Consider the following 27,534-nt stretch of genomic DNA (forward strand, 5'->3'; position numbering starts at 1 on the left):
TGGGTGGGTCAGAGTGCCAGGTGCCAGTTCCCTGTTAACCCATTTTTAAGGTGAAGATGTAAGTTGAGAGACGTTGAGCCGGTAGTTCCAAGTCACAGAGCTAGAAAGTGACAATTCCAGGATCCAGGTAATAGCAACCCAGCATTTAAGCTGGAATTGTCCATAGATGTAGGGTCTTGAGGTTAATTGGCCCAATGGAGGCTGGTTAGCAGGTGCACCTCACCTAACGGCCACTAGAGAGTAAAGAGGGTTTTTCTTTAGGTACATTGTTTCTGCTCACTGTGCAGCAGATTGGAGAGGGTGAGAGCTGAAGGATTAGACAAGCAAAGAAAATACTGCAGTTTTGTTGGGGGAAGACCCAAGAGATGCAAGAGATAGCATTTGTCTATTCATTAATTCAAGAAAAATCTTTAAGAGTTCATAAATCCACCTTCTGCCTGGGACTAGGCTCAGCCCTGGGCATTCGTTATCAACACATAGTGAGAATTTGTAAGATCCTTTCTTTTTAACAAACTGATTATCAATATTTTCTTGATCTTTGTATCATAGTAATTCTTACTTTTTCTTGTAATGAATTTTTTTTTTGACAGGCAGAATTAGAGAGAGAGAGACAGAAAGAAAGGTCTTCCTTCCGTTGGTTCACTCCCCCAAATGGCCGCTATGGCCGGCACGCTGTGCTGATCCGAAACCAGGGGCCAGGTGCTTCCTCCTGGTCTCCCATGCAGGTGCAGGGCCCAAGCACATGGGCCATCCTCCACTGCACTCCGGGCCACAGCAGAGAGCTGGACTGGAAGAGGGGCAACCAGGACTAGAACTGGCGTACCGGTGCTGCAGGCAGAGGATTAGCCTAGTGAGCCGCGGCGCCGGCCTCTTGTAATGATTTTTTAAAAGATTTATATATTTATTTATTTATTTGAAAGACAGAGCAACACAAGGGGGGAGGAGACACACACACACACACACACACACACACACCAGAAGAGAGAGAAAGAGATTGCTCAAACTTCCATCCTTCCATCCTCTGGTTTACTTCCCAAATGCCTGCAACAGCTGGGATTAGGCCAGGCCAAATCAGGAGCCAGAATTCCCATTCAGATCTCTCACGCGGATGGCAGGGGCCCACGCACTTGGGACCATCATCTACCGCTTCCACAGGGGCAGGAGTCTGGGAGGGTAGCAGAGTAACCAGCACTCAAACTGACACTCCTATATGAGATGTGAGTGTCCCAAGGGGCGCACTCACTACACGCACCCCTCTTGGAGTATTCTAAAGCAAGCTCTTGACAGGATGAGAGTGCACCTGTGAATTCTTCATTACTTGTCTACCAGGGAAGGCTATTGGACATGACGCGTTTCCCTCATCCATAGCTTTGATTGTCAAATTCAGTTTTGCTTGCTTGATGCAAGCTGTAAATTAGTTGTCAGCGGTTGTTGGCGGAGCCTCAGTTATGATATCAGCAAGTTTGGCCTGATCTGAAGCCGTGTGCTTTCCCTCTCCTCCTCCCCTCCCCTCCTTCTCGTGTCAGCAGCACCAGGGATGGTGACAGCCGCCTGGGAGTTGCTTTCCCTACACAGTGCATGGCTTTCTTACAGCAAGCCAGAGGGGCAGGGATCATTTTCCCTCTTTTGCTGAGGAGGACGCTGAGGCTCGTCGGTTTATGTGAAATCTGAGGCTCGCGCCGCGCTGCCCAGTTCTCAGCAGCCCGTCTCCTGTCTAGAGGCTGACCTTCCACGAACGAGGCATAAACAGAGGGCTCCAGAGCAGAGACGCAAACCACATGACCGGGGAGTCGGGCAGCAAGGCCAAGGGCAAGGGGGCAGGGTGAGGGTGGTAGGAAAGGGTGGGCCCTGGGGAACCAGGTTGGGGAATATCCAGCCCACGGGCCCTGTGAGACTGTCAAAGTCACTGGGTCTGGGCTGCCAAAGCAACCATGGCCAGGACCTGAAGTTCAGTACATCTATTGCAGGCTGATTTTTCAGTTAGTCGTCTTGTATGGCCTGTGAATGATGTTATAAATAACCAAATGGCCCTGAGCAGACAAAAGGTTCCCCACCCCTCCAGTGTGAGCAGTCCCTTTGCCTACTGAGACACCTAACTTTTCAGGAAAATTTGAAAGTCATGATTTCATTCGAGTTGTCCTGATTTTTAATTTTTTTTGCAAGATTTATTTATTTGTTTGAACATATTACAGAGAGAGAGAGAGATCTTCTATCTGCTGATTCACTCCCCAACCTGACTGCAACCGCCAGGGCTGGGCCAGGCTGAAGCCAGGAGCCAGGAACTTTGATACGGGTCTCCCACGTGGGTGGCAGAGGCCCAAGCACTTGGGCCATCTTCCACTGCTTTTTCAGTCCATCAGCAGGGAACTGGATCGGAAGTAGAACAACTGGGATACAAACCGACTCCTGTATGGGATGCCAGCCTCACAGGCAGTGACTTTAATTGCTACGCCACAACGCTGGCCCCAAGTTGTCCTAGATTTTAAGATGCTCCCTGGTCCAGATGGTACACATGACTTTCTAACCTACTGACTTCCTGTGTATAATTTCTGCTTTAGGCCAACTTTTTTTAAAAAAGATTTGTTTATTTATTTGAAAGTCAGAATTACACAGAGAGAGGAGAAGCTGAAAGAGAGAGAGAGGTCTTCCATCCGATGCTTCACTCCCCAATTGGCCGCAATGGCTGGAGCTGTGCTGATCCGAAACCAGGAGCCAGGAGCTTCTTCCAGGTCTCCCATGTAGGTGCAGGAGCCCAAGGACTTGGGCCATCTTCTACTGCTTTCCCAGGCCATAGCAGAGAGCTGGATCAGAACCGGGCCCGTATGGAATGCTGGCGCTTCAGGCCAGGGCGTTAACCCGCTGCGCCACAGCACCGGCCCCGAGGCCAACTTTTAAGATGAATCCTAAGTAACAACTGGACACTGGGCATTATCACGCTTACTGTTTTCATGCCTCATCAAAGTGAGTGATCTCAAGCTGCGAAGCAGTTGGTGTCGTAGTGCCCCCTTTACAGATAATAGACCTGTGGCTCAGAGAACTTGAGGCCTTCCCCAGGGTGCCCAGCGTGTGGGAGCTGGGATTCAGATCCCAAGTCTGGCCATCTCGGGTACTTCCCATTATTCCTTAGGTTTCGCACACCATGTCCAAGCCATAACTAATAGTTGGTTCACACGATATGCTTGACATTGAAGCTGACAAAGCGTTTTTTGTAATTGTTGAATTTTCACTTATGGTGACTGCTTCTCTAGTCTCCCTTCCCCTTTATTTATTTAATTTGTTTTGGCAAATCATTACAAAAGACATGAGACCTCAAGGAGCATAAAACATAATGCCTAGGTTTTGAAAATAGCAGTGTTGTATGAAAATATAAGAGATAGGCCTGCTTCCTGGCAGAGTTATGAAGGTGTCCCGTGGGAAGAGTCGTCGTGCGTAGAGGCTTCCTTAAGGACTGGAGTCCCCTAGAGAGGCAGCCCACTCAGCGGTGTGAACCCCTGACGTGCAGGGTCTTCCCCTCTCTGCCTGTCCTCGTTGCTCTGTGTCTTCTGCCTCCTCTGCCCTCCTTTCCCTCCCATCTCCGGCCCCTGAACATCCGTCCCTTCCCTACCCAGCCCCCAAGTTCACCCCTGCGGACAGAAACCTGCATCGTGGAGGAAGGGGTGGTGGAGTTCTTGGGGCGCTCCTTCAGTTGTATTTGAGAATCCATCTTTCGCCCCTGGTCTCTGCCTCGGGGTGTGCTTTTCTGTACCTCCAGAGACTCAACTTTCCTTCCTTTGTCCTCTCTCCCACCCACTCTTGAAGGCAGCAGAGCCCTCTTAACTACCTTCAGTATTTGAAGATTTTCTGATTCAAGAAAGGACTCTCAGGTGTCAGTGGTGCTTCACGGTCATGAGCTCTTCTGTATACGGGGGATGGGGTGGGGGGATATGTGCCCTCCAAATTAGGGAGACATTTAAGGAACCATCTTTGAGTGTAATTTGATGATCTCATCTTAGGTGTTTTTAGAAGTGGAAATAAACCGTAGACTTCGGATATTAGAAACAGTGGCTTCTTTTAATTTCAGTAAATTTCCCTCTGGTTGGGAAGACTTTTCACGTCTTTGTGTGGACCTAAGACCTCAGCTGAATTTCATTGTTGTGCTGTTTTTAAGCTGTAGCATCTGAACACATCAATGACGGCCCTTCTGGAGGGCTTAGGGTGGAGGAGCCTGTTGCACTTCACTGAGCAAGGCCCTTGTCTCTTTCTAAAATCTGTGTCTGTTCTGTGTCCATCCCTGTCTTCCCAGTAACTCAGTGTAAGCTTTGAAAACTGAGGCAGACCAAAGGGAGTGCCAGCCTGGGTCGTGGAGCTCTAGTTCACTCAGGAATGATAGCAGGACAGTGAGAGGCCAGAGAACTTATTTTTTTTTTTTAACATTTATTTATTTATTTGAAAGTCAGAGTTACATAGAGAGAGAACGAGAGGTAGAGAGAGAGAGAGAGAGGTCTTCCATCTGCTGGTTCACTCCCCAGTTGGCCGCAACAGCCAGAGCTGTGCCGATCTGAAGTCAGGAACCAAGTGCTTCTTCCAGGTCTCCCACATGGGTGCAGGAGCCCAAGGACTTGGGCCATCTTCTACTGCTTTCCCAGGCCACAGTAGAGAGCTGGATGGGAAGTGGAGCAGCCGGGACTCGAACCGGTGGCCATATGGGATGCCGGCACTGCAGGTGGCGGCTTTACCCGTTATACCACAGCGCCAGCCCCCAGGGAACTTATTCTTGAGACAGACTCAGCTGCACCTCCTTCCTCTGTCTGAGCTCCTTGCTCAGGGTTCCCAGTCTGTAGAAAAGAAAGGAAACCTCTGCAGACAGGCGGGTGGAGGTGGGAGGAAACCTTGGGCTGCCTACCTCGTTGCTGGTCAAAACAGCAAAAAGAAGTCACTGCCTGCATTGAAAATTGCCTGCTTGCTCATAAAAATGTTAGAAATTAGGTTGGGAGATTAGAAACAGGCCTCAGAAACACTCAGATAAGAATTGAGTGGTGGAAGAGATATAAATGAAGATGAATAATGTTGTTTATTGTTTAAGAAGGGCAGGATTTTAGAAAATTGAGGAGAAAGAAATTCTGGGGTTTTGTTGCACAATAGAGTGGCCGTAGATAAGGTACTACATATTTTTCTCAAAAGAAAAACCTAGAAAATATGACTTTGCATTGTTTTTACCATAAAAGTGATTAATGTTTAAGAAGACAGATATGTTTATCCTGATTTGAACATTACTCGGGAATATATATATTGAAGCATCACATATGTCAACTAAAGATAAATATAATAAAATATATATAAATAAAGATAAATATAGTAAAATGATTCTAGGCTCCCACCGTCCCAGCACTGCAGGAATTGTTGGTACATGGGGCATTAGTTCTTGTCATGGACCTGAAATGTGCAATGCTGGGGAAAGGCATGGGATCCAGACTCGGGCCCCTGCAGGACGTGCTGAGCCAGTATTTGTCCTACTCTGAGCGTTCATCTGTCAGTGTTCTCAAGGGCAGGAGGAGACAGACGCCCATACTTGTGGTCTTCTCGTTGCTCACTTTCCTCCCAGGTCCTCTGGAAAGAGCCAGGCAGGGATTGGAGCCCGAGTTTGCTGCAGAGGGAAGGGCCTTTGCCCTCTGCCTGTGGCGCGTTGCTGAGTCCTGGCTGAGGATCAGGCCTGAATTACATATCCAGTGCATGGGCTCTCTGAATGGGGGCCTGGGGGCAAATGGCTCTTTTTTTTTTTTTTTTTTTTTTTGACAGGCAGAGTGGACAGTGAGAGAGAGAGAGAGAGAGAGAGAGACAGAGAGAAAGGTCTTCCTTTTGCCGTTGATTCACCCTCTAATGGTCGCCGCGGCTGGCGCGCTGCAGCCGGCGCACCGCGCTGATCCGATGGCAGGAGCCAGGAGCCAGGTGCTTTTCCTGGTCTCCCATGGGGTGCAGGGCCCAAGCACCTGGGCCATCCTCCACTGCACTCCCTGGCCACAGCAGAGGGCTGGCCTGGAAGAGGGGCAACCGGGACAGAATCCGGCGCCCCAACCGGGACTAGAACCCGGTGTGCCGGCGCCGCAAGGCGGAGGATTAGCCTAGTGAGCCGCGGCGCCGGCTGCAAATGGCTCTTTTTAGTAACCATGCCGGTGTTGAACAGGAGTCGTGTTCCTCAGTACTTGGCATGGACTTACCTTTGTCTCTAACAGCAGTCCCACTAGGACAGTTTCAGGGTCTCATTTCACAGGGAAAGAAACTGAGGGTTAGAAAGCTGGACTGAATGGCCCACTCACCTAGCTAATTAGTGACTGAACAAGTCTTTGCATCAAACTGATGTTTGCTAAGCCTCCATTTGCTCATCTGTGAATAGGGCGTAAGACGAGGACTTGTTTCCCGGGACGATCACCAGGACTCGGTATTCAGCAGGTGTGTGTTGAGCATGTGCACGGATTTAGCCCTGTCTTCGAGTCTGGTAGACACAGTCTCTGGCGGTGGCTGCAATGCAAGGGGCAAAGGGCGGGGGTTCTATTCCTCCCAAGTTCGTGTCTCTGGTGAGGTGACATTGAGCAGACAGAGTGTCATGGGGGAGCGAGTGCATGGGTGCCCAAGAGAAGTGCAGCCCAGGGAGCAGGTGCAGCTGGCTGGGTGCTGGGTGAGGACGGAGCCCACAGCCTGTGCCTTTGGAGCAGCCAAAAGACTTGGAGGCTGCAGAGGTTGAGAAGGGGGTGAGCAGAGAGGCAGCTTTGGGAGGTGGGCAAGGCATGTAGGACCTGCAAGCCTTGCATACCTGTTGCCCTGAGGGAGAGGGAAGACCACTGGAGGTTTAAGTGGAAGAGTAGCATTATCTGGCTGCAGCTGGAGGAGGGTCACTCTTACTGCTGGGAGGAATCAAAGGCACAGTGTCTCAAGGAAGCAAGGAGATCAGTTAGAGGCTGCTTCAGGGAGGCTAGTGGCTAGGACCAGGGTGGAAAAGTTGCGGGGGGGGGGGGGGTACTGTGGTGTAGCAGGTAAAGCCACCGCTTGCAGTGCCGGCAGTCTATATGGGCGCCAGTTCAAGTCCCGGCTGCTCCACTTCCGATCCAGCTCTTTGGTATGTCCTGGGACAGCAGTAGAAGATGGCCCAAGTGCTTGGGCCCCCACACCTGCATGGAAAGACCCGGAAGAAGCTCCTGGCTCCTGGCTTTGGATCGACGCAGCTCCAGCCGTTGCGGCCAATTGGGGAGTGAACCAGCAGATGGAAGACTTCTCTCTCTCTCTCTCCTCTCTCTCTGCCTCTCCTTCTCTCTGTGTGTAACTCTGACTTTCAAATAAATAAATAAATCTTTATAAAAAAGTAGAGATGGGGGATGTGTAACACAGCAGTTGAGGTGCCACTAGGAATGCCCACGTCCCATATTGGGGTGTCCAGGTTCTAGGCCTGGCTCCATTTCTGATTCCAGCTTCCTGCTGATGTGCACCCTGGGAGGCAGTAGACAGTGGCTGGGCTGCTTGGATCCCTACCAAGTAGTGTTGGGTTCCCAGCTTCAATCTGGGCACAGCCCGGGCTGTTGCAGGCATTTGGGGGAATAAACCAGTAAATGGAAGATCTGTCTGTGCCTGTCTGTCTAAATGCAAGATCTATGTCTGCCTCTGCCTTTAAAAAACAACACACACACACACACACAAAACTTAATAAAAAATTTTTTTAACAAGCTCTCTAATAAAGTAGAGGTGTTGAAAAGTGGTTGGGCATCCCTAGGACCCAGGTGTTGGAAGACAAAGAAGTCTGAAAACTTCTCATGGTGTGGGTGGACAATGACAGATTTAACACTGTGCGCTGGGTTTGCCTGATTTGTTATCTGAATCCATTGTTTTGAATTTCATATAAATTGAAATGTACAGCAAGTACTCTTGCAGCTGTGGTTTTCTGTTGCTCGGTATTATGATTGTGAGGTTTCAGCATACAGTGTTTGCATTGCTGCATCATAATCCATTGTGTGCTCATTGGGGGAAGTGTGTTTTGACCCGGGCACTCCTTTCTGGTAGTCAGAACCCAAGAGTACACCTTTTATGTGTCTGCTTCACGTTCAGTAGTTCCTTGCTTTTGGCTGATAGTGTCACTAATGAATATTCTAGTTACATCTCCTGGTTAAAAACAGACACTTTACCTTGGGGTATGTGCTTAGGAGTAGAATATCTTGATCATAGGAATTTGTGTTCAAATTTAGTCAATCCAGCCAGCCAGATTTCCCGAACCAGCAGTCTATGGGAGTTTGGGCAGCATGTCCTCACCAATACTTGGTGTTGTCAATCAGCTTTCCTTTGTGCTTTAAATGCATTTGACCTTTGCAGTCATTGCTACTGTAGGTCTAAGCTTCATGTTTTCAGTAGAGTTGCTTTGTCTTTTCTTTTGCTTCCCTAAGAGGTGTAAAACCTGCCATAACCCTTGTCTCCCTCCAATGGGAAGACTCACTTGGATTTGCAATTTAGTTGCACACACTTGGAGGCACTGCTAGGCTTTTGGAATCTGATGAAAGGGCTGGCTCACAGCGTCTCCATCTAGAGGCACACAGCGTGGATTTCTGGGCTAGATGGACAAATGCTGTTGAGTTCTAGAGCTCAGCAGCAGGGAAGGGAGCGCCCCTTCTCGTCTGCAGTCAGCCTGGGACCAGAGACCCCCTCTCTTCTTGTCAAGGAAATTCTCGCATTGAAGCGTTGTTTCACCTGCAAATAAACATTGTCATGCAAACCTTCCTCTGGACGAACTGTTCACTTACGGAAGACACTCTGGACTCCGAAAGTTAGTTCAGCTGCAGAGATGCGTGGGAATTCCTGGCTATCTCTTTATGGTTGTTAAATGGCTTTAAAGCACTAAGGCCAAGGGTAGTCTCAGCTGCCTTGTCACCTGCCCAAGTGCTTTGATGAACCATTCTGCAGCTGCGGCACTGCACATCAGCCAGATGTTTTTCAAAAATACCAGTATTGCTCCTTTCCAGAAATTTGGAACCATCCGGGCTGACTTGATTGAGCAGATGCGATTCAAACAGAGACTGAAAGTGATCCAGACGCTGGAGGACACCACGAAACGGAACGTGGTGAGTCCCTGGGAAGCTGCACCTGACCAGGTCCCGGCACCCTGGCTCAGCTCCTGAGCTCCTGCCTGACAGGACTGGGGATGACGTCAGGCGCTTTACCCATATGACACGTATTTGAGTTTGTGAGCAATTCTTTGTACTTATTATTCATTTAGGTTCGAACCATTGTGACAGAAACTTCCTTTACCATCGATGAGCTTGAAGAACTTTACGCCCTTTTCAAGGTGAGTGTCAAAGGCAGGTAGTGCCCAAGAGAATAGAAGAGTTCACCATGATAATCCAGTTCTTGATTTTTCTGTCAAATTGTGAAGGGATAGCATCAGCCTCCACGTGTGTAAATTGCAAGGTAGAGCCGAGAGTACAGAATGAAAGAACTTACAGGAAAAATGAACATACTCGTGTTCCTATAACTAACTTAAGTTGATGTTTTAGCCCCGTTCCCCTCCATATAATATTCTAGCTATTTCCCTAAGCCTGAAGAAAACATGTTTCTAATACTCAGAAGTGATCAAGTTTAAATTCTGCCTGAAATTCTTTTCCTATATAAAGGTGAAAGCACCCTTAAGAAAAGATAACATGGAACTAGAACAAGAGGGAAAAAAAGAAACAGCTTAAGTGTCCAAGGGAAAGCAAAATTGGTTAAGTTTTGGGGATTTCTGTTTTGTCATTCCCTCTCCCCAACCTTGATCCTTAATAAGAAAGTATGATAGCAGTAAACACAGCAGTGTGTAATTTTTTTCTTCTAGAAAAAAAATCATCATAACCATCATTCTCAACACCTTTGGTTACAGTGTGGTAATTGACAGGGGAAAAAATGTTTGCAAAATGTCTTTTATACAGGTACCAGTCTTATCAGGGTCTCTAATGACAATCAGCTAAGTGCGGCTGTTGTGAGCAAAGATAGGAGCCAAGGAAACACAGGGGGAGAGATAAAGATCAGCATCCCAGACGGCTGCTAGTGGCCGGAGGGCACCGCCATTTATTTATTAATGATTGATTTCTTTTTCCCCAGTGCCTAGTGAACTTCCGTCCCCTAGCCGGTGTTCCAACATGTGCTGAGATCATAGATAGTGATCAGTCATCAGTGCGGTGCCAGCCCTCATTCTGGTGAGGACAGAAGGCTCAGAGAGACCGAAGCTCTCTGTTTCAGAGCTGCCTAGTGCGGCCTTTGTGCCACAGCAGTGTGGGCAACAGCGCCTCCTACAGCCTCCTTGCAGCACCTGCAGTCTCCATCATGGGCCAGCTCAGTGAGATTTTCTTCGTCAGCACCTGTAACTAATGATGCAGGGTTAGGCCGGCGATCCATCAGGCAGGTGTTCCCTCTGTTTCATAAGAGGAAAAAGAATGATCCAAAGTGCATCCAGCTGTAAAGGCATGCTAAAGATGGGAAGAAATCTGCTTCCCAGGGCGGTGGGAGCTAGGACCACTGTACACAAGTGGGAGTGGCCCCTGGAGGCAGCCAGACCGCAGACAGACAAGAGAAGGGCTGTGCATAAGGAAGAGCCCCACTTTGAGGGGCACCAGGAGGAGGCGGACCTGGGCTGGCTGTGCAGAAGTTTCAGATCGGGAGATGGTGAAGCCATGGCTTGCCAGGCTTGGCTGTCATGGCTGCCCTCTCTGGTCTGTGCACATTCAGGTACTGGGGATGTCCTTGGAACCCCGAGACTATGCCTGAAGAAACAGGTCTTTCTTACACTCAGACACCCTGCCCTGAGGGTGCACTGACAAACATGAGTCCCCTGGGGATCCTGAGAACAACTCTGAAAAGAACCGGAGACCCAGGACTGATGCCAGAGATGGGGAGGAGCCCTGGTACTGGTGGGATCCAAGACAGAAACTTCAGTTCTTGACTCATTCTTCAGTCTTTGGAACATTTTAATTGGCATTGGCTTTAATTCCGTTTCCCAAACATTTTACTGAGTCATTGGTATGTGTCAGGCTCCCTGCCAGATTTTTCCCATGCTTTAGAAAGTCAGTTGCTTGCTCTGTTCCTGCAGTGGCAAAGCACTGGTGCAGTCCCCCTCCTGGGGAGCCTAGGGCTTGGGTTGCTGGGTAAACCTGGGTGGGGAGAGGGGGAAGGCCACGCCCTGAGGCAGACGTGGTAGGAGCTATGTTTCAGGCTGGCTCTGTCCTAGTTTCTCATACACTCTTGCAGAGTGAGTCCTCCTGTTCCCGTCTCTGGGCCCTCACCGCCACATCTTGGGTCCCAGCAAGGAACAAGGAACAAGGAGAATGCTCAGTATGACTTACTTCCTCTTGGAGGATGGTGAGCTCCGTGAGAGTGACTGCGCCCATGTGCAGGCCCGGAGCAGAGTATCTGGGGTGCTTAGGAAATGCTTTATCGGCTGATGCAGCTCAGCCGGAGCCGACTCCTCCCAGGGGTGTATCACCAGCACCGTTCTGTCCACAGAGGCCTGCTGGGCTGCACGCAGACGCTCCATAGCACAGCTCAGCCTAGCAGGCCACTGCCGCCTCCACAGGGACCTCCCTCCCTCTCACATCCCATTCCCTCTGCACTGCTGCCAGGAATACAGCCCAAGGCCCTGGACAACCTTGCTGCTACTATCCTTTATTCTTCTGGGTTGCCCTCTATAGTTTTTCCTCTCTCCTCTTCCTCCTTCTTCTCCTCCTCCTCCTCCTTTTCCTTCTTCCCTATTAACTAAGAAATTCCTAGTGAACAATTATGATAAAGACACTGGTCATCTTTTCAACTTTTCTAAGCAAAAGCCAAATTGAAGGCCTACACACAGCTGACTCCCCTATTTCTCAGAACCCACAGACAAAAGAGAAAAAGATCTGTCTCGAAAGTGCCATTTCCTGTTTTGATGTTATGCATGCTTGTAGGAAGATACTCAGGACAGCAGGAAGTAAAGTAAACATAGAGTCCTGCTTCTCATGCCTCTCTCGTCTTCCCCACCTGCCACCGAGAGCTAACTAGAAATGTGTGTGTTGGAGGAGTGTCCTAGGCCTTACTATTGCATCCTTTATTTTTCTGGTCTTCTTGGAATGGAAGCCTGTTTCTCCCCGAGGCAACATGACCTCATAAATAAAGAGGCTGCCTTGCTCTCAAGTACAGAAACCAGAAGCTCCCTGCTGGAGCCACATCTCCATTCTCACCATCGCAGCTCCCGTGCTGATCCCGTGTCTCCATTTGTGCATGTGTGAAGTCGGGGGAACACACGCTTGTGGATGGGATACCACCTGACAGTACCTGTGTGGCTGGGGACAAGGGAAAGCAGGTGCTGATCATACAGGTCTCTCTCTTGCAGGCAGAGCATCTAACCAGCTGCTACTGGGGTGGGAGCAGCAATGCTCTGGACCGACACGACCCCAGCCTGCCTTACCTCGAACAGTACCGCATCGACTTCGAGCAGTTCAAGGGCATGTTTGCTCTTCTGTTCCCCTGGGCCTGTGGAACACACTCTGACGTGCTGGCCTCCCGCTTGTTCCAGTTACTGGATGAAAATGGAGACTCCCTGATAAACTTCCGAGAGTTTGTCTCTGGGCTAAGTAAGGATGTGATATTATTGCATGAGTACAGTAACTGGGGTGGGGGAGTTCACCCCAGTGGTCCCTAGTGCTGTCCTCAGAGCCACAGCCCTGTTCTGCTCTGAAGATTGGGTCTAAAGGGCAGAGCAGCAGCTGTGAAGGTTTGCCAACTGATTATAAAGTGTGTTTTTATGTAATGGATATGTGGGTACATCATTGCCTTCTCTATTAGATAGGCCACAACAGGAGTTAAAAGTATGTTATCAGAGAAGTTGCATGACAGTAACATGCCAACATCAACACTGAAACCAAAAACCATGATAATTTACAAGGGAAAAAGTGATAAGTGGGTAGTGGTTTGCTTTCTTTTTATATATGTAATTATGTGTGTGTGTGTGTATATATATATGCACAATGTGTGTTTATATATACACATACATATGCAATTACACACTCTACAATTATGCATATGCTCTATTTTCAGTTATATGCAACTTTATATGATTTCCATATATTTCACAGAACATTTCATAATGTTTTCATAGTGGGTCGAGTACCCACAGCCCCTGTGCCGTCTCCCTGGAGGCCCTTTCTGGCCATCCCGCCAGCCGCAAGGACTGCCTGTCCTGAGCATACGCACCTGCACTGCACTGCTCGCGGCTGCTCGCGGCTGGCCGCTTCTCATGTTCGTGGGCCCGCTTGTTTACTGCACTGTATTCTTAGACCATCTTGTTCCATTTATAGCTGGAGAGCAGTAGAGCCCGACCAACCTGATGTGAGGCTGTGGATGCAGCAGGCATTGTCAGGCTGCCCGAAATGAGCTGAGACAGGTTTTTAGTTTTGTTTTGTGTTTTAATTATTGTAATTGTGTCACTCTGTGACCTTAGGCCGCTTAGATTAAAATGATGTGCCCAAGGGAAAGCCGAAGGGTGAGGTGTACACAGGCCAAGGACGGTTATAGAGAAAACCCTAAATCTCTAAAATATGGAAGGTACAAAGACGAGAGAAAGTTGGTTTTTAAAATGGTGAAAGTCCTCTTAGGTTAAAAAAAAAAGGCATAAGAAACTCATCTGCTCATCGGTACGCTTAATAAGGGATGGGAATGCAGAGGAAGCAGCCTTTATCGAGGGCAGGCACTGTTCAGTGGTTAGAACTTGTTCCGTGTCGCTTAACGCATGCAACAGCCCTGCGCACCAGCACTCATCATGCCAGCTACCGCTTACATAGCACTGCCCAGCTGCTTTTTGTGTGTTTAACTTGCAAACTTTGTGTTTGAATCGAGTTACCCTGAAGGCACAGTTTGTGCCACTACTGTAGTATTTTATTGCCTGTGTCAGTTCAGGCTGCTGTAGCAGAATTCCTTAGAATGGGTAATTTCTAAGGCACAGAAATGTACGGTTCACAGTCCCACTGGAGGCGCTAGCAGGTTGAGCTTCTCTCAATGGCCCGTTCCTCACACACGGAGCCTCTGGGTCCTCACATGGCGGAAGAGCAAGCTGCCTCCCTCCAGCCTCTCCCGTAAGGCACCGGAACCCGTCAGGAGGGCAGCGCTTCTAGGAGCCGATCGCCTCCCAAAGGCTCCACCTCGTGATGCCAGCACAGTTGGGATTCAGTTCCAGCACATGAGTCTGAGGGGGACACGGGCATTCAAACCCCACGATTACCTATCTGATTACTGTTATCCTCATTTTCAGCTAAAAAAAAAAAAAAAAAAAAAAAGAAAAAGAAAGAAAAGGAATCTCAGAGAAAAGTAACTTACTCAGACATTAATTGTTAGCCAGAAAATAAAGATCTGTCATTGAACTCAGTTGAGAAGCACAGTGAATATAGGCTGGACCCACGCTTCAAAGGCAGGCTGGCCATCTCAAAAGCTTGATCTTTTCTTGCCACTCTATGTTGAGAATGCAAGGGGGAATTTGTTGGGGGGAGGGGGTGGAGGAGGTATTAATTTTTAAGTTATACATGTAGTGTATAAGTACATTCTACTTTTCAAAAAAAGCGAAGTCTTCAGACGAGACTCAAGACCCTTTGACCCTATGCTAACCTGTGACCCTATCCTAATCTTTTCTGTTCCTCCAGGAACTCCTAATTCCTGTAGTGCTGTCCATCCAAAAGGGAATTGTAAAAACTTTGCACAGAGCTAAGGAGCAGAGCTGGAGAAAGTAACAGAAATAGATGATGCTTAGAAAGCAGCCAACACAGCACTTGACACAAGGGGAGGGGCCAATAGATGTCCGTCATTATTTCCACAGTTAGTGTTGTTACTTAATATGCACACACCTCGGGGTTTGGATGACTGTGTGGTCAGTAGGAAGCTCCGAAGTGAGAGTGTCAGAAGTGGAATGAAAACTTGGCTCTACAAATGTATGGTTCTTACGTTCCGTCATTCCCTGCCAGAAAGCTCTGGAACCGTGTCCAGGGGGATGTTGACTGAGGAGTTAACAGTGAGGGTGGATGAGGGTAAGAATAGGGCAGGGATGGAAGTCACGTGATGCGGGAGCCTTGGCAGTGCAGGAGATGTGGAACCTAGGCGGATAAACGTGTCGTGCAGGGAGGAGCTTGGGTGCGACAGGGCAGCTGTCCTTGGAATCTGAAGGCTATTGCGTGGAAAAGGCAAAGGACCTGCCCTGTCTGGCTCCAGAGAGTGGAACAAGGAGGAGAGGAATTCTGTGCCGTTTCTGAGTCATGGATTCTTTGAGATTTGAACATGATTGTGCACATTTTCTTTGTGCACATAATCCTAAATTTTCACGTTTTTATGGGGTTTATGGACTTTATAAAGTTGACAATATATGTGAAGGCCTTAGACTATAGGAAAATCACAGAGGAACTTGTAGCATGTAGTGACTACATCAGTGGGGCGGGATGCCTCTGGTATAATGAGCTCATGTCTGAGAAGGTACCAGTAAGTGCTAGATTCCTGTCTCACATGCTGTGCAGAAGAGATGGGTCAGACAAGATACCCTACTGTTCTTCCAGCCAACATTCTAAGGCTCCTCTCGCCCTTCTTTTTCCAAATCTGATCCATCCCTTTCTTGTTTGGAAAGGCAGAGTGACAGAGAAGAGACAGAGAGCGATTTAGCTAGGTGTCCTGAGAATACATATGCACAAAGGACTGTCTGGTTCTAGGAATAAAGATCCACGTTGAAAGGAGAAAGAACAGGCTTGTTTTGATTTGAAGCTCTGGTAATATAATGGCAGCTAGAATAAGTGAAAATGAAGAAACTTTTGGAAAACCCAAAAACAGGTAAAGATCACTAAAATGAGTAATTTGAGGTGATTTCAAACATACTTGAAGATTATTTCTGAACTCTGATAGTTATTCAAGATGTTGGGGCCCTCTTGTGTGCCCTTTCTCAATAATAACTCTATTATGTGCCAGGTAGCAATCGAATTGTTTTTTGTCTACTAATACATTTGCTCCTAACAATTCCTGTGTTCCTGATGTCAAGACCTCTGGAAGAATATGCTGCTGCCATCTCACTTTACAAAGCAGAAGCTGACGTATAGAGAGGGCAGTTGGTGACGGTAAAGATTTTGAAACCAAGCTTGCTGGCTCCAGAGCTCCTAACCCAAGTGTGTTCTGGCCAGGACTTTTGTCAAATAATATCTTAGTTCCAATTTGCAAAGAACAGACCACATGGGGAACAATAAGCTGGTGCATTTCACATTGCTATTTATGTGACTTCCAGGTGCCGCGTGCCATGGGGATCTCACAGAGAAGCTCAAACTTCTGTACAAGATGCATGTCTTGCCTGGTAAGTGAGCTACACAGAGCTGCACGTGAACCTGAAATGAGGACCTAGCTTGAAATCTCGTTATTATTATTATTATTATTTGGTGTACACTGTTTGCTTCTTTTTGATATATGAAATCATTGGTCCCTAAGAACAAACTGAATCAGGACTATTTACATAAGTTCCTGAGTCAGCCCAGGCTTGATCCTGTGGTCCCTTGTCTGTCTGATGTATGAGTTGTGGTCGTGGACAAGAGCAGGCATCTACAGGAGAAAGAATAGATAGCATTTGGTCCCCCACAGACTACCAGGATTGTGAGGGGAAAAAAATCCGTGTAGGAGTCACTGAGGTCTGCATGGGAGAGCAATTCTAATAGGAAGCAGGGAGAAAGATGGTAGAATGTGAATTCAGTTGTAAACTGAACTAGTTCTGGCTGGGATATACCTAGCAAATATTTTTTAAAAAACAAAAACAGGAATGATTGGCTTATGGGTAGAGATAGGGTGATCCATAGGTTTGGGAATTATCTTTTATAAGGTATAGTTTTCTCAAGTTTAGTTCATTTGGCATTATTCCATGGAATTTGGGAAAATTTCCATAAAAAGGAAAATGTGAAGGGACACTTGTTGTATAGAACTGTTAAAAAGGAAGGCGGAGTTGGGAACAGAGGAGATGCTACTGAGGTTTTGGAGACAGTGGGCATTCAAGGCCCCTCAGTGATGTGATCCCACTGCACCTTGTCCCCAGTGTCATTTTCTTTATTAGTTAAAGTGCGCCTGCCCTGAGTCCTGACCCTGCCAATGTGAAAACGATGCTCCCTCCCCTCTCTAGAGCCATCTTCTGATCAGGATGAGCCAGATTCTGCTTTTGAAGCAACTCAGTACTTCTTTGAAGATATCACCCCAGAATGTACACACGGTAGGTGGCTTTTCTCATGAAAAATGCTATGTTTATCTTCTACAGAACCTTCTATTGGGAAAATATTTGCCTCCCAAATATACTTCCAGAGAAATATGTGAGTATGGCTGCTTAATATGTTATTTCACCTTTAGTTTTTTGAAAAAAAAAAAAAAAAAAGTTTGTTTATTTGAAAGGCAGAGAAAGGGAGAGAAAGAGAGATTTTATTGACTGGTTCACATCCCAAATGCTCAGAACAGCCAGGGATTCTATGTGGACCTCCCACATGGGTGACAGGGACCCAAGTACCTGAGCCATCATATGCTGTCTCTTAGGGAGTGTGTTAGCAGGGAGTGGATCTGTTATGGGATGGGAATGTCCGAAGCAGCCACCTAATCCCCTGGGCTACAACATCTGCAACATTGGCCTCTCCCTTTGCATTTGTAGGTTGAGCAACTCCTGGGGAGCAGGTGTAGCTGCCCATGGGAGGGAGCATGCATGTTATATCCCACTGGGTTGGAACAAACGTGTCCTGTAGACCCATACACTTTGTCCTCTCCCTGCTAGGGTCAGGCTCATTACGAATGTCGTCCTGTTGTTTGCAGCAATCCAGAATGGGGACTGGCCTTTATATCAAAAACTGTCCTCTGGTATCTCTCCTTGCTCTCTAACAGGTGGGCAGACTATGGCTCCACAGTCCAAATCTGGGCCCATTACCCATTTTTAAAGATTTATTTTTTATTTATTTGAAAAGCAGAGTTATAGAGAGAGGAGGAAAGACACAGAGAGAAAGATCTTTCACCTGCTGGTTCATTCCCCAAATGACCACAACGGCCAGGGCTGGTCTAGGATGAAGCCAGGAGCCAGGAGCTTCTTCTAGGTCTCTCACCTGGGTGCAGGGGCCCAAGCACTTGGGCCATCTTCTGGTTTTTTCTCAGGCTATTAGCAGGGAGCCAGATTGGAAGTGGAGCAGCTGGGACTCAAACCAGCTCCCATACGGAATGCCGGTATTGCAGGCAGAGGCTTAACCCACTGTGCCACAGTGCCAGCGCCCCCACTGCCTATTTTGTAGAACTTGTGAACTAAGAATGGTTTTTACATTTTAAAGTGGTTTTTAAAAATTAAAAAGGGAAATAGTATCTCTTACCATGTGAGAAGTATTGAAAATTTAAACTTTGATGCCTATACAGAAAGTTTTATTTGAACACAGCTAAGTTCATCCATTTATGTTTGGCCTGTGGTTATTTCCATGCTGCAGTGGCAGAGCCGAGCAGTTAAGACCAAGATCATATGCACTGCAGAGCTCAGAAGGTCCCACATCCCCAGATTCAATCTGTGTGTTGAAGATTATCTGAAAAATAATTGCATTTGTAATGGACGTGCACAGACATTTTGTTCATCATTATTCCCTAAACAATATACAACAACAACAGCAACGATTTGCCTTGCATTTGCATTGTGTTAGGTGTTGTAAGTCATCCAGAGATGACTTGACGCGTGCGGGGGGAAGGGTTATGTGCTAATACAGTGACTTGTATGTATAAGGCACTGGAGCGTCTCTGGATGTTGGTATCCCAGGGGTCCTGGACTCAATGCACCTCAGATACTGAGGAGTTGATTGTACTTACTGGCTGGCTTTTTACAGAAGAAGTTTGGCAATCCTTGTCCTCGTGTCTAGCAGGTCTGTGTTTGTGTGATTAGGCCCACCGTATATATCTCTAAATACGTAGCTGTTTTGTCTCCTGTGAGCAGTATTCTCAGCTGCTGCTGCAGTAAGTAGCTTACTTCCAATTCATCCTTAGGACAGTTTCCTCGCCTCACCCAAATCCAGAAGTAAACGTGGGTTGCCCCTGGGTTCGTCTGCCTGTTAAATCTGCCATCCCAGAGCAAACATAACTTGGACTTGCTTTTAAACTCTGAGCGCCAGAGGCACCGAGCAGGGAGACAGGGCTGGACTCAGGCTGGCAGGACTGGCAGGACAAGTTGTGGACAGCAGCCTTGCACGGAATGCAGGCTCTGCACACTGTTAGCTAGTGGCTACATGCAGGGTCCTGCCGCTCAGAACCTGCTTCCTTGTGTGGAGGATGGAGAGAGAGCAGGGCTGTCTTAACAGGTGCAGTTAGGGCCTGATGGGAGCAAGGCTTTTCGTAACCAGGCACATCTTAAAATATTCTTTTTTAAAAAGGATTTATTTATTTACTTGAGAAGCAGAATTAGAGAGAGAGAGGTCTTTTTTTTAATTAATTAATTTATTTGAAAGGTAGAGTTACAGAGAGGCAGAGAGAAAGAGAGAGAGAGGGCTGGCGCTGTGGCTCACTAGGCTAATCCTCTGCCTGCGGCGGTAGCACACCAGGTTCTAGTCCCAGTCGGGGCGCCAGATTCTTTCCTGGTTGGTCCTCTTCCAGTCCAGCTCTCTGCTGTGGCCTGGGAGTGCAGTGGAGGATGGCTCAAGTGCTTGGGCCCTGCACCCGCATGGGAGACCAGGAGAAGCACCTGGCTCCTGGCTTTGGATCAGCGCAGTGCACCTGCTGCAGTGTGCTGGCCGCAGCATCCATTAGGGGGTGAACCAACGGAAAAGGAAGACCTTTCTCTCTGTCTCTCTCTCTCACTGTCCACTCTGCCTGTCAAAAAAAAAAAAAAAAAAGAGAGAGAGAGAGAGAGAGAGGGGAGAGGTCTTCCAGGAGCTTCTTCTGGGTCTCCCATGTAGGTGCAGAGGCCCCAGAGACCTGGGCCATCTTCTGCTGCTTTCCCAGGTCATGGCAGAGAGCTGGATCAGAAGTGGAGCAGGGGCCGGCGCTGAGGCACAGTGGGTTAAAGCCCTGGCCTGAAATGCCGGCATCCCATATGGGCGCTGGCTCTAGTCCTGGCTGTTCCTCTTCCAATCCAGCTCTCTGCTTTGGCCTGGGATAGCAGTAGAAGATGGCCCAAGTGCTTGGGCCCCTGCACCCATGTGGGAGACCCAGAAGAAGCTCCTGGCTCCTGGCTTCGGATCGGCACAGCTCCGGCCATTGTGGCCATCTGGGGAGTGAACCAGTGGATGGAAGACCTCTCTCTCTGTCTCTACCTCTCTCTGTAACTCTGTAACTCTTTCAAATAAATAAAATAAATCTTTAAAAAGTGGAGCAGCCAGGATTCGAACTGGCACCCATGGCATTAACAATCAAATTCTGGCTACAAAATGCTAATGATGTATTACCAAGTGTCACTTTCAGAAAAGGGTTCTCTTGTTAAAGAAATGCTTCAGGAATGGGCACATGCTGAAAGTATTTGATACAGTTGAAAGGTGTTTTACAGAATGTTTTTCTAGGGCAGGCGTTGTAATGCAGCAGGTTAAGCTGTCACTTGGGATGCCTGCGTCCTATCAGAGTGCTCAACTCCCTGCTGATGCACCTGGGACGTGGCAGATGATAGCCCAAGTGTTTGGGCTCCTAGTGGGAGACCTAAATGGAGTTTATCACTCCTGGCTTTAGCCTGGCCCAGCTCTGGCTTTTGTGGACATTTGGAGAAGGAGCCAGTGAATAGAAAATCTCTGTCTATTGCTCTGCCTTTCAAATAGATGAAAATAGATAACAATTTTAAGTATTTTTTCTAATTTTGACAGTATTGTTGCTCTGTGTTGAAACTTTTGGAAGTAAACTAAAGGTATCGTGAACTCTTATCATTTAAACATAATTATTAGTATAGAAATATTTTCAGTTTCTTATTCATACTCCTCACTCTCTGTCTCTCTCTCTCTCTCACACACACACACAGATTAAACTACATATTCAGTTTTTGTATCCTGCTTTTTTTCACATAAAATCCAGCAAGACTATTACTATGTCATAAAAGATTGTTTGAAAATAGTTTTTAAAATGGCTATGTAGTATTTACTGCTTGGACTCAGTATATTGGTTTCCTAAATAATTTTTAACATAAAGAAGAGGGAAGTTTTCCAGTGATGTATACAGTAAGTAGTACACTGTCTTCACCCTGTCGTATAAGCTGTGGGCTCACTTTGACACCGTGTACAGTAAAGGTCATATCTAGTGAACCAGCCACCTTTTGGGAGGTTGAAGAAGTGCTAGGATGCACTCTTACAGCTGACAAACTGGATGGGAATCCGAGGACACTGCATACCTCTCCCTTTGGAAGCTGTCATCTGTTCTGTAATGTGCTGTTTTCATTTATAAAAAGAGTTCTAAATGGGTTCCTTAAAGTCAGATTTTTGACATGCCAATTTATGCATCTGAAGGAATTTTGTAGCACATAATATTGTGCCAAAAAAAAAAAAAAGATTTTAATTTCATTCAAAGAGTGAGTTCTTCACAGGTGTGGAAAGCCAAGACACTGTGGCAAAAACGACCTGAATGAAAGATCTCTGTGAGTGAGATCCCAGTGGAAAGAACGGGCCATCAAAGAAGGAGGTACCTTTCTCTGAAGGGAGGAGAGAACTTCCACTTTGATTATGGCCTTGACTAAATAAGTTCAGAGTTGGTGAACTCAAGAGGCTTCCATAGCCTTGGCAGCTCATGGCAAGAGCCTCGGGTGATTACTGACGTCATAAATAAGAGTGTCAGTTGTTAAATCAACAACAGGGGTCACTGTGCACTTAACTCCCCACGTAGGATCTCTGTCCTTAATGTGTTGTACTATGAGAGTTAACGATAAAACTACTAGTCGAACAGTACTCTGTATCTTGTGCGGTTGTGTGGGTGCAGTCTATTGAAATCTTTACTTAATATATACTAAGTTGATCTTCTGTATATAAAGATAATAGAAAATGAATCTTGATGAAGAGTGTGATGGGAGAGGAAGTAGGAGATGGGATGGTTGCAGGTGGGAGGGAGGTTATGGGGGAAAGCCACAACAATGCAAAAGTTGCACTTTGTAAATTTATATCTATTAAATAAAAAAACAATTTGATGTAAAAAATTGAGTTCTTGATCATTACATGAATGTAAAGCTGAGATGATCATGTAGCAGAGATAGGAGAGCGGTCGCATCACTGGGACAAGCATCACCAGTTTTTACGTTTAAGTGGCCTAATCCCCTTAATTTTTAATTGAACAGTGAGCCCCAACTGTGAGAAAGAATTCTGGATGAGTCCTCCACTTAGGGATAAGGTGGTCAGGTAAAACATGGGGCATCCAGTAAAATTTGAATTTCAGATAAAAAATAATTTGCTTAGGGTAAGTATGTTCCATGCAGTGCATCCTTTCAGACAGAAAGAGATTTTCCATCTTCTGGGTCACTCCCCAGATGTCTGCCAAAAGCCAGGGCTGAGCCAGGCTAAAGCCAGGAGCCCAGAGCTCAATCCAGATTCCCATGTGGGTGGCAGGGAACCAAGTCCTTGGGCATCAACTGCTGTCTCCCAGGGTGCCCATTAGCAGGAAGCTGGATTGGAAGTGGAGGAGCCCGGACTCAAACCAGGCACTCTGAGATGAGATGCAGGCATCCCAAGCAGTGCCTGAACTGCTGTGCCAAATACCTACCCCTGTTCTATGCAACTTTTTTAAAATTTATTTTATTTATTTGAAAGACAGAGTTACAGAGCGAGGTAGAGACAGAGAGAGAGAGAGGTCTTCCATCCGCTGGTTCACTCCCCAGATAGCTGCAAGGGCCGGAGCTGCGCCAACCTGAAGTCAGGAGCCAGGAGCTTTTTCCAGGTCTCCCACATGGGTGCAGGGGCCCAAAGACTTGGGCCATCTTCTACTGCTATCCCAGGCCAAAGCAGAGAGCTGGTTTGGAAGAGGAGGAGCCGGGACTAGAACCGGCGCCCATATGGGATGCCGGCGTTTCAGGCCAGGGCTTTAACCCGCTGCGCCACAGCGCCAGCCCCTCCATGCAATGTTAAGAATAGACTTATTGCGAGCAAATTACATTTTTTTATTTGAAATTCAAATGTAACCATGCGTGCTGGTATTTTGTTTTTCGGTGTTGTTCTGTTTGCTGACTCAGGTACCTCTACCCAGAGGTTCTTCAATGTTCTGCTGCCATGACACATCTGTTGCTGTATTAGTTAACATTCTGCTTTTTCCTTCTGCATATTTCCTGGTAGTTGTCGGCTTGGATAGCAGAAGCAAACAGAGTGCGGACGATGGCTTCGTCACAGTGAGTCTAAAACCAGACAAAGGTACGGATTCTGCCGTCCATATATTTACCTTCTCACTGGTTGGACCCCGGCTTCTCGGCCCGGGAACACTTACATCTTGGCCTTTGGGTTTCAGGGAAGAGGGCAAATTCTCAAGAAAACCGTAACTACCTGAGACTCTGGACTCCAGAAAATAAATCCAAGTCCAAGAATGCAAAGGATTTGCCCAAACTGAACCAGGTAAATGCTTAACAATTCAGTTCATTCATTTCAAACATATAGCTCCTCTTTCCAGTCACAAGATAAATGTGGAGTTAGGTACCCCCGGGAAGAAAATGGTGACTTGGAGGCACTTAATTAGTGTCACTTGGGGTCTGTTTTGTGTGTGCATGATTTTATGCATCCAAGATGTGCTCAGTTGTGAGAAAATGACCTCCTGAGAGAAAACAAGAACCATGGAATATTCCATTTGGAGAGAGCACACATCTTGTTGCTTCTACTTTCTCGGGTGTGTGGAAAAAAAAATTTTTTTTTTTTGACAGGTAGAGTGGACAGTGAGAGAGAGAGAGAGACAGAGAGAAAGGTCTTCCTTTTGCCGTTGGTTCACCCTCCAGTGGCCACCGCAGCCGCTGCGCTGATCCAAAGGCAGGAGCCAGGTGCTTATCCTGGTCTTCCATGGGGTGCAGGGCCCAAGCACCTGGGCCATCCTCCACTGCACTCCTGGGCCATAGCAGAGAGCTGGCCTGGAAGAGGGGCAACCGGGACAGAATCCGGCGCCCTGACCGGGACTAGAACCCGGTGTGCCGGCGCCGCAAGGTGGAGGATTAGCCTAGTGAGCCACGGCGCCGGCTCAGAAATTTTCAACTTAAAAAGCAAAAAATGGAAACAGCCCTAAAGAGATACTGTGCTGTCCACGCCCTCCATCCTCGCTAGTGGAGCTTCTGGGGCGGGGTCTTTAGCGATCCTGGCTAAGTTGGCTTCCCGAGGGGCTGGCCTCGCTGCTCCCCACCTGGTTTCTCGACTCTGAGTGTTTTCCCACATCGCTTGGCAGGGGCAGTTCATCGAGCTGTGCAAGACCATGTACAACATGTTCAGCGAGGACCCGAACGAGCAGGAGCTGTACCACGCCACGGCAGCGGTGACCAGCCTCCTGCTGGAGATCGGGGAAGTGGGCAAGCTCTTCATCGCCCAGCCCGCCAAGGAGGCCGGCGGCACGGCTGGCGCGCTGCTCCCCAAGAAGGGCCCTGGGCAGCCGTACGCGGTGGAGGCCGGGGAGCCCCTCCCGGCCAGCCTGGCCGCCGCCGCCGCCGCCGCTGCGGACAGCGAGGAGCACTCGCTGGGAGGCCAGATGGAGGACATTAAGCTGGAGGACTCCTCGCCCCGCGACAACGGGGCCTGCTCCTCCATGCTCACCTCTGATGACGACAGCTCCATGTCCTCGTACTCGGTGCTGAGTGCCGGCTCGCACGAGGAGGACAAGTTGCACTGCGAGGACATCGGCGAGGACACCGTCCTGGTGCGCAGCGGCCAGGGCTCAGCCGCGCTGCCTCGGAGCACCAGCCTGGACCGGGACTGGGCCATCACCTTCGAGCAGTTCCTGGCCTCGCTCCTAACCGAGCCGGCCCTGGTGAAGTACTTTGACAAGCCCGTGTGCATGATGGCCAGGATCACCAGCGCCAAGAACATCCGCATGATGGGCAAGCCTCTCACCTCGGCCAGTGACTACGAAATCTCCTCCATGTCAGGCTGAGCCGGCAGCGCCACCTGCTGGAGGCACGCGGGAAAGGGCGGGGGCTTTTTTAGGCGCCTCTGTGTTGGGAGTTCTTTCTTTCTTTCTTTTAAATTCAATATTTATTAGTACCGGGCCCAAAGCCTCGTGTTTTCATAATGTAATACAATGAAAGCTGTTGGAGAAAATATTTAAACACCTCATTGTAGGCACAGTACACTCTTGGGGGGGGAGAGGGGATTTATTGGAATACAGTTTATTCAGTGAATTCCAAAAAAAAAAAAAAAGAGCTGAATCTGTCAGTGATATGTGTGTATTGTAACTTATTAACCTTACTGTTGCGCTGTATACATGGTTTAAAAAATAGTGCTGTTTCATGCTAAATAAGACAGCAATCGTGTGTATTCAGATTTTTCCATATCATTAAGGCTATTAGGAAAATGAAAAACCACAACACAAGACAGTTCTTAAATGGGAAAGATAGTGTCAGCTGGGGCAAATCCTATGCCACTTTAGGAAGTATTAGACACATTTTTAAAGATTTGAAATAATATTTCATAAAAGCTCTCATCAAAAATCATATTCAACAAATGTTCTCCCTCAGAGGGAAGATATTTGGGTCCTACGCAATTAGGAAAGTGGAAATGACTTTCCATGATGCCAGACAGCACTTGGACTTGACCAGTTTGCACAGACAGCATCCCACTTTTGCATTTAGCACTTGTCCTGACGGTTGATGTCAGCTGGCCAGAAACAGAAGCCGTCTTTTGTTCCTGGGACTCCAGATGTGGCAACACACATCACAGAGGGACCAGGATACGCTCCGGGTTTTATTTGGGTTTTGAAAGAGTAAAAGTACCGATGCTTCTGATAGTGAATTTTCAGCTTCTTGTTACTACAATTAAAGAAAAAAAAATGAAGTTTACCATTTCCATACTTTCCATAGATTCAAGAAATTATACCATGTATCGTAGATGGCCATCTTATCATTAAATCAACATAGAGATCATGTAAACTGAGAAAACAATCCTGCGAGATAACGTAACTCAATGTTTTCAAGCAGAACTTGTCACTTTATATCAAAGCGTAGTATGTTCTATCTATTTCCCGAGTGGATGTGGAAATGAAAGCAAAGCTCGCGCACCTGCACTTTGAATTCTAGCTTCCTTTTTCTTACTGTTACGTTTTTGTTTTTTACAGATGTTGGGAGGTTTTTCTCCATGTCGTTGAATTCATAATCATGTTCACATTTCCTTTGCCTATTCAGAATATTCCTTTCAACACATTCCTTTATTTTATTATACACCGCATCCTTATTTTAGCTGTTGCTGCTTTGTTTCCTATTTTGTTTACAGAATGACTTTTAAACTGTCAAATGAAGTAGTGTTAACCTCAAATAGGATAAATGTGAACAAATAAAATGCTTCAGATACGGCTTCTTGTCTCTGTGCTGGAGTTCCTACCGAATGTGATTCCATGATTCCTCTGACAGCTTTGCTGGGGAAATTTTATTAGGCAACACCTTTGATTACATAAATTAAACTTTTTTTTAAATAGTAAGCACTATTTTTTTAAAGATTAATTTTATTTATTTGAAAGAATTGGAGAGGGAGATACAGAGAGAAGAGAGATTTTTCAAACGTTGTTTCATTCCTTAAATGGCCCCAGTAGTGAGGGTTGGAACAGGCCGAAGACAGGAGCCTGGAATTCCATCTGGGTCTCCTAAATGGATGGCAGGGCCCAAGTAGTTGGGCCATCTTCTGCTTCCTTCCCAGGTGCATCTGCAGAGAGCTGGATTTATTTAGTTGTTTGACAAGTAGTTACAGATAGAGAGAGGGAGAGACACAGAGAGAGGTCTTCCATCCTCTGGTTCACTTCCCAAATGGCTACAACAGCTGGAACTGAGCTGATCTGCAGCCAGGAGCCAGGAGCCAGGAGCCTCTTCCAGTCTCCCACATGGGTGCAAGGGCCCCAGCACTTGGGCCATTTACCACTGCTTTCCCTGGGGCATTAGCTGGGAGCTGGATCAGAAGTGGAGCAGCCAGGACTCGAACCGGCACCCTTATGGGTTGCTGGTGCTGCAGGCAGGGCTTAACCTACTATGCCACAGCACCGGCCCCAACAGTCTAATTCTTTAAAAGGCAAGCCTAGGAGGCTGACAAAGGAGTGTGTAGGGAGGCACAAAGTGAGAATAGGAGAGTAGAAGGGTGGGCGGATGTTTTGTGAACTTTGCTAGAATAATTGGCTGCTAGGGAGACGAGTATGAATGGCTGTTCCAAATAGATGGCCAAGGGCCAAGGTGAAGAAGAAGGGAACTTCCTGAATTCATACCAAGTTGTTTTCCCACCCTGCACAGAGAGGCCAGAGTAACTGCAGATCTGATAGCTCTCGGAATAAAGGGAGTCTCAGCTAGATTGATGCCACGTCCTAGGCTCGGCAGAAGATTATCTTTAGGACCCAAGTGTAGGCCTAGAGAATTCATTTATTTCATGAGTCGTCTCTTGTGATAGAACCTACTATGTGCCAGATACTGTT

The 27,534-nt window shown here is 47.4% G+C and overlaps 1 protein-coding gene across 1 annotated transcript in view; it reads left to right on the top strand.

Moving 5' to 3' along the window:
- TBC1D9 (TBC1 domain family member 9) overlaps positions 1-26,434 on the top strand; it is a 125,863-nt gene extending 99,429 nt beyond the window's left edge. The window contains exons 14-21 of the mRNA XM_002716945.5: positions 8,976-9,074; positions 9,230-9,298; positions 12,344-12,584; positions 16,256-16,321; positions 17,132-17,218; positions 23,238-23,312; positions 23,407-23,510; positions 24,322-26,434. Coding sequence (XP_002716991.1) covers positions 8,976-9,074; positions 9,230-9,298; positions 12,344-12,584; positions 16,256-16,321; positions 17,132-17,218; positions 23,238-23,312; positions 23,407-23,510; positions 24,322-25,020 — 1,440 coding nt within the window. The 3' untranslated portion in view covers positions 25,021-26,434. The remainder of the gene's footprint in view (positions 1-8,975; positions 9,075-9,229; positions 9,299-12,343; positions 12,585-16,255; positions 16,322-17,131; positions 17,219-23,237; positions 23,313-23,406; positions 23,511-24,321) is intronic.
- Positions 26,435-27,534: the final 1,100 nt, after the last annotated feature.

Source organism: Oryctolagus cuniculus, chromosome 8, assembly GCF_964237555.1.
Source record: "Oryctolagus cuniculus chromosome 8, mOryCun1.1, whole genome shotgun sequence".
NCBI lineage: Eukaryota > Metazoa > Chordata > Mammalia > Lagomorpha > Leporidae > Oryctolagus > Oryctolagus cuniculus.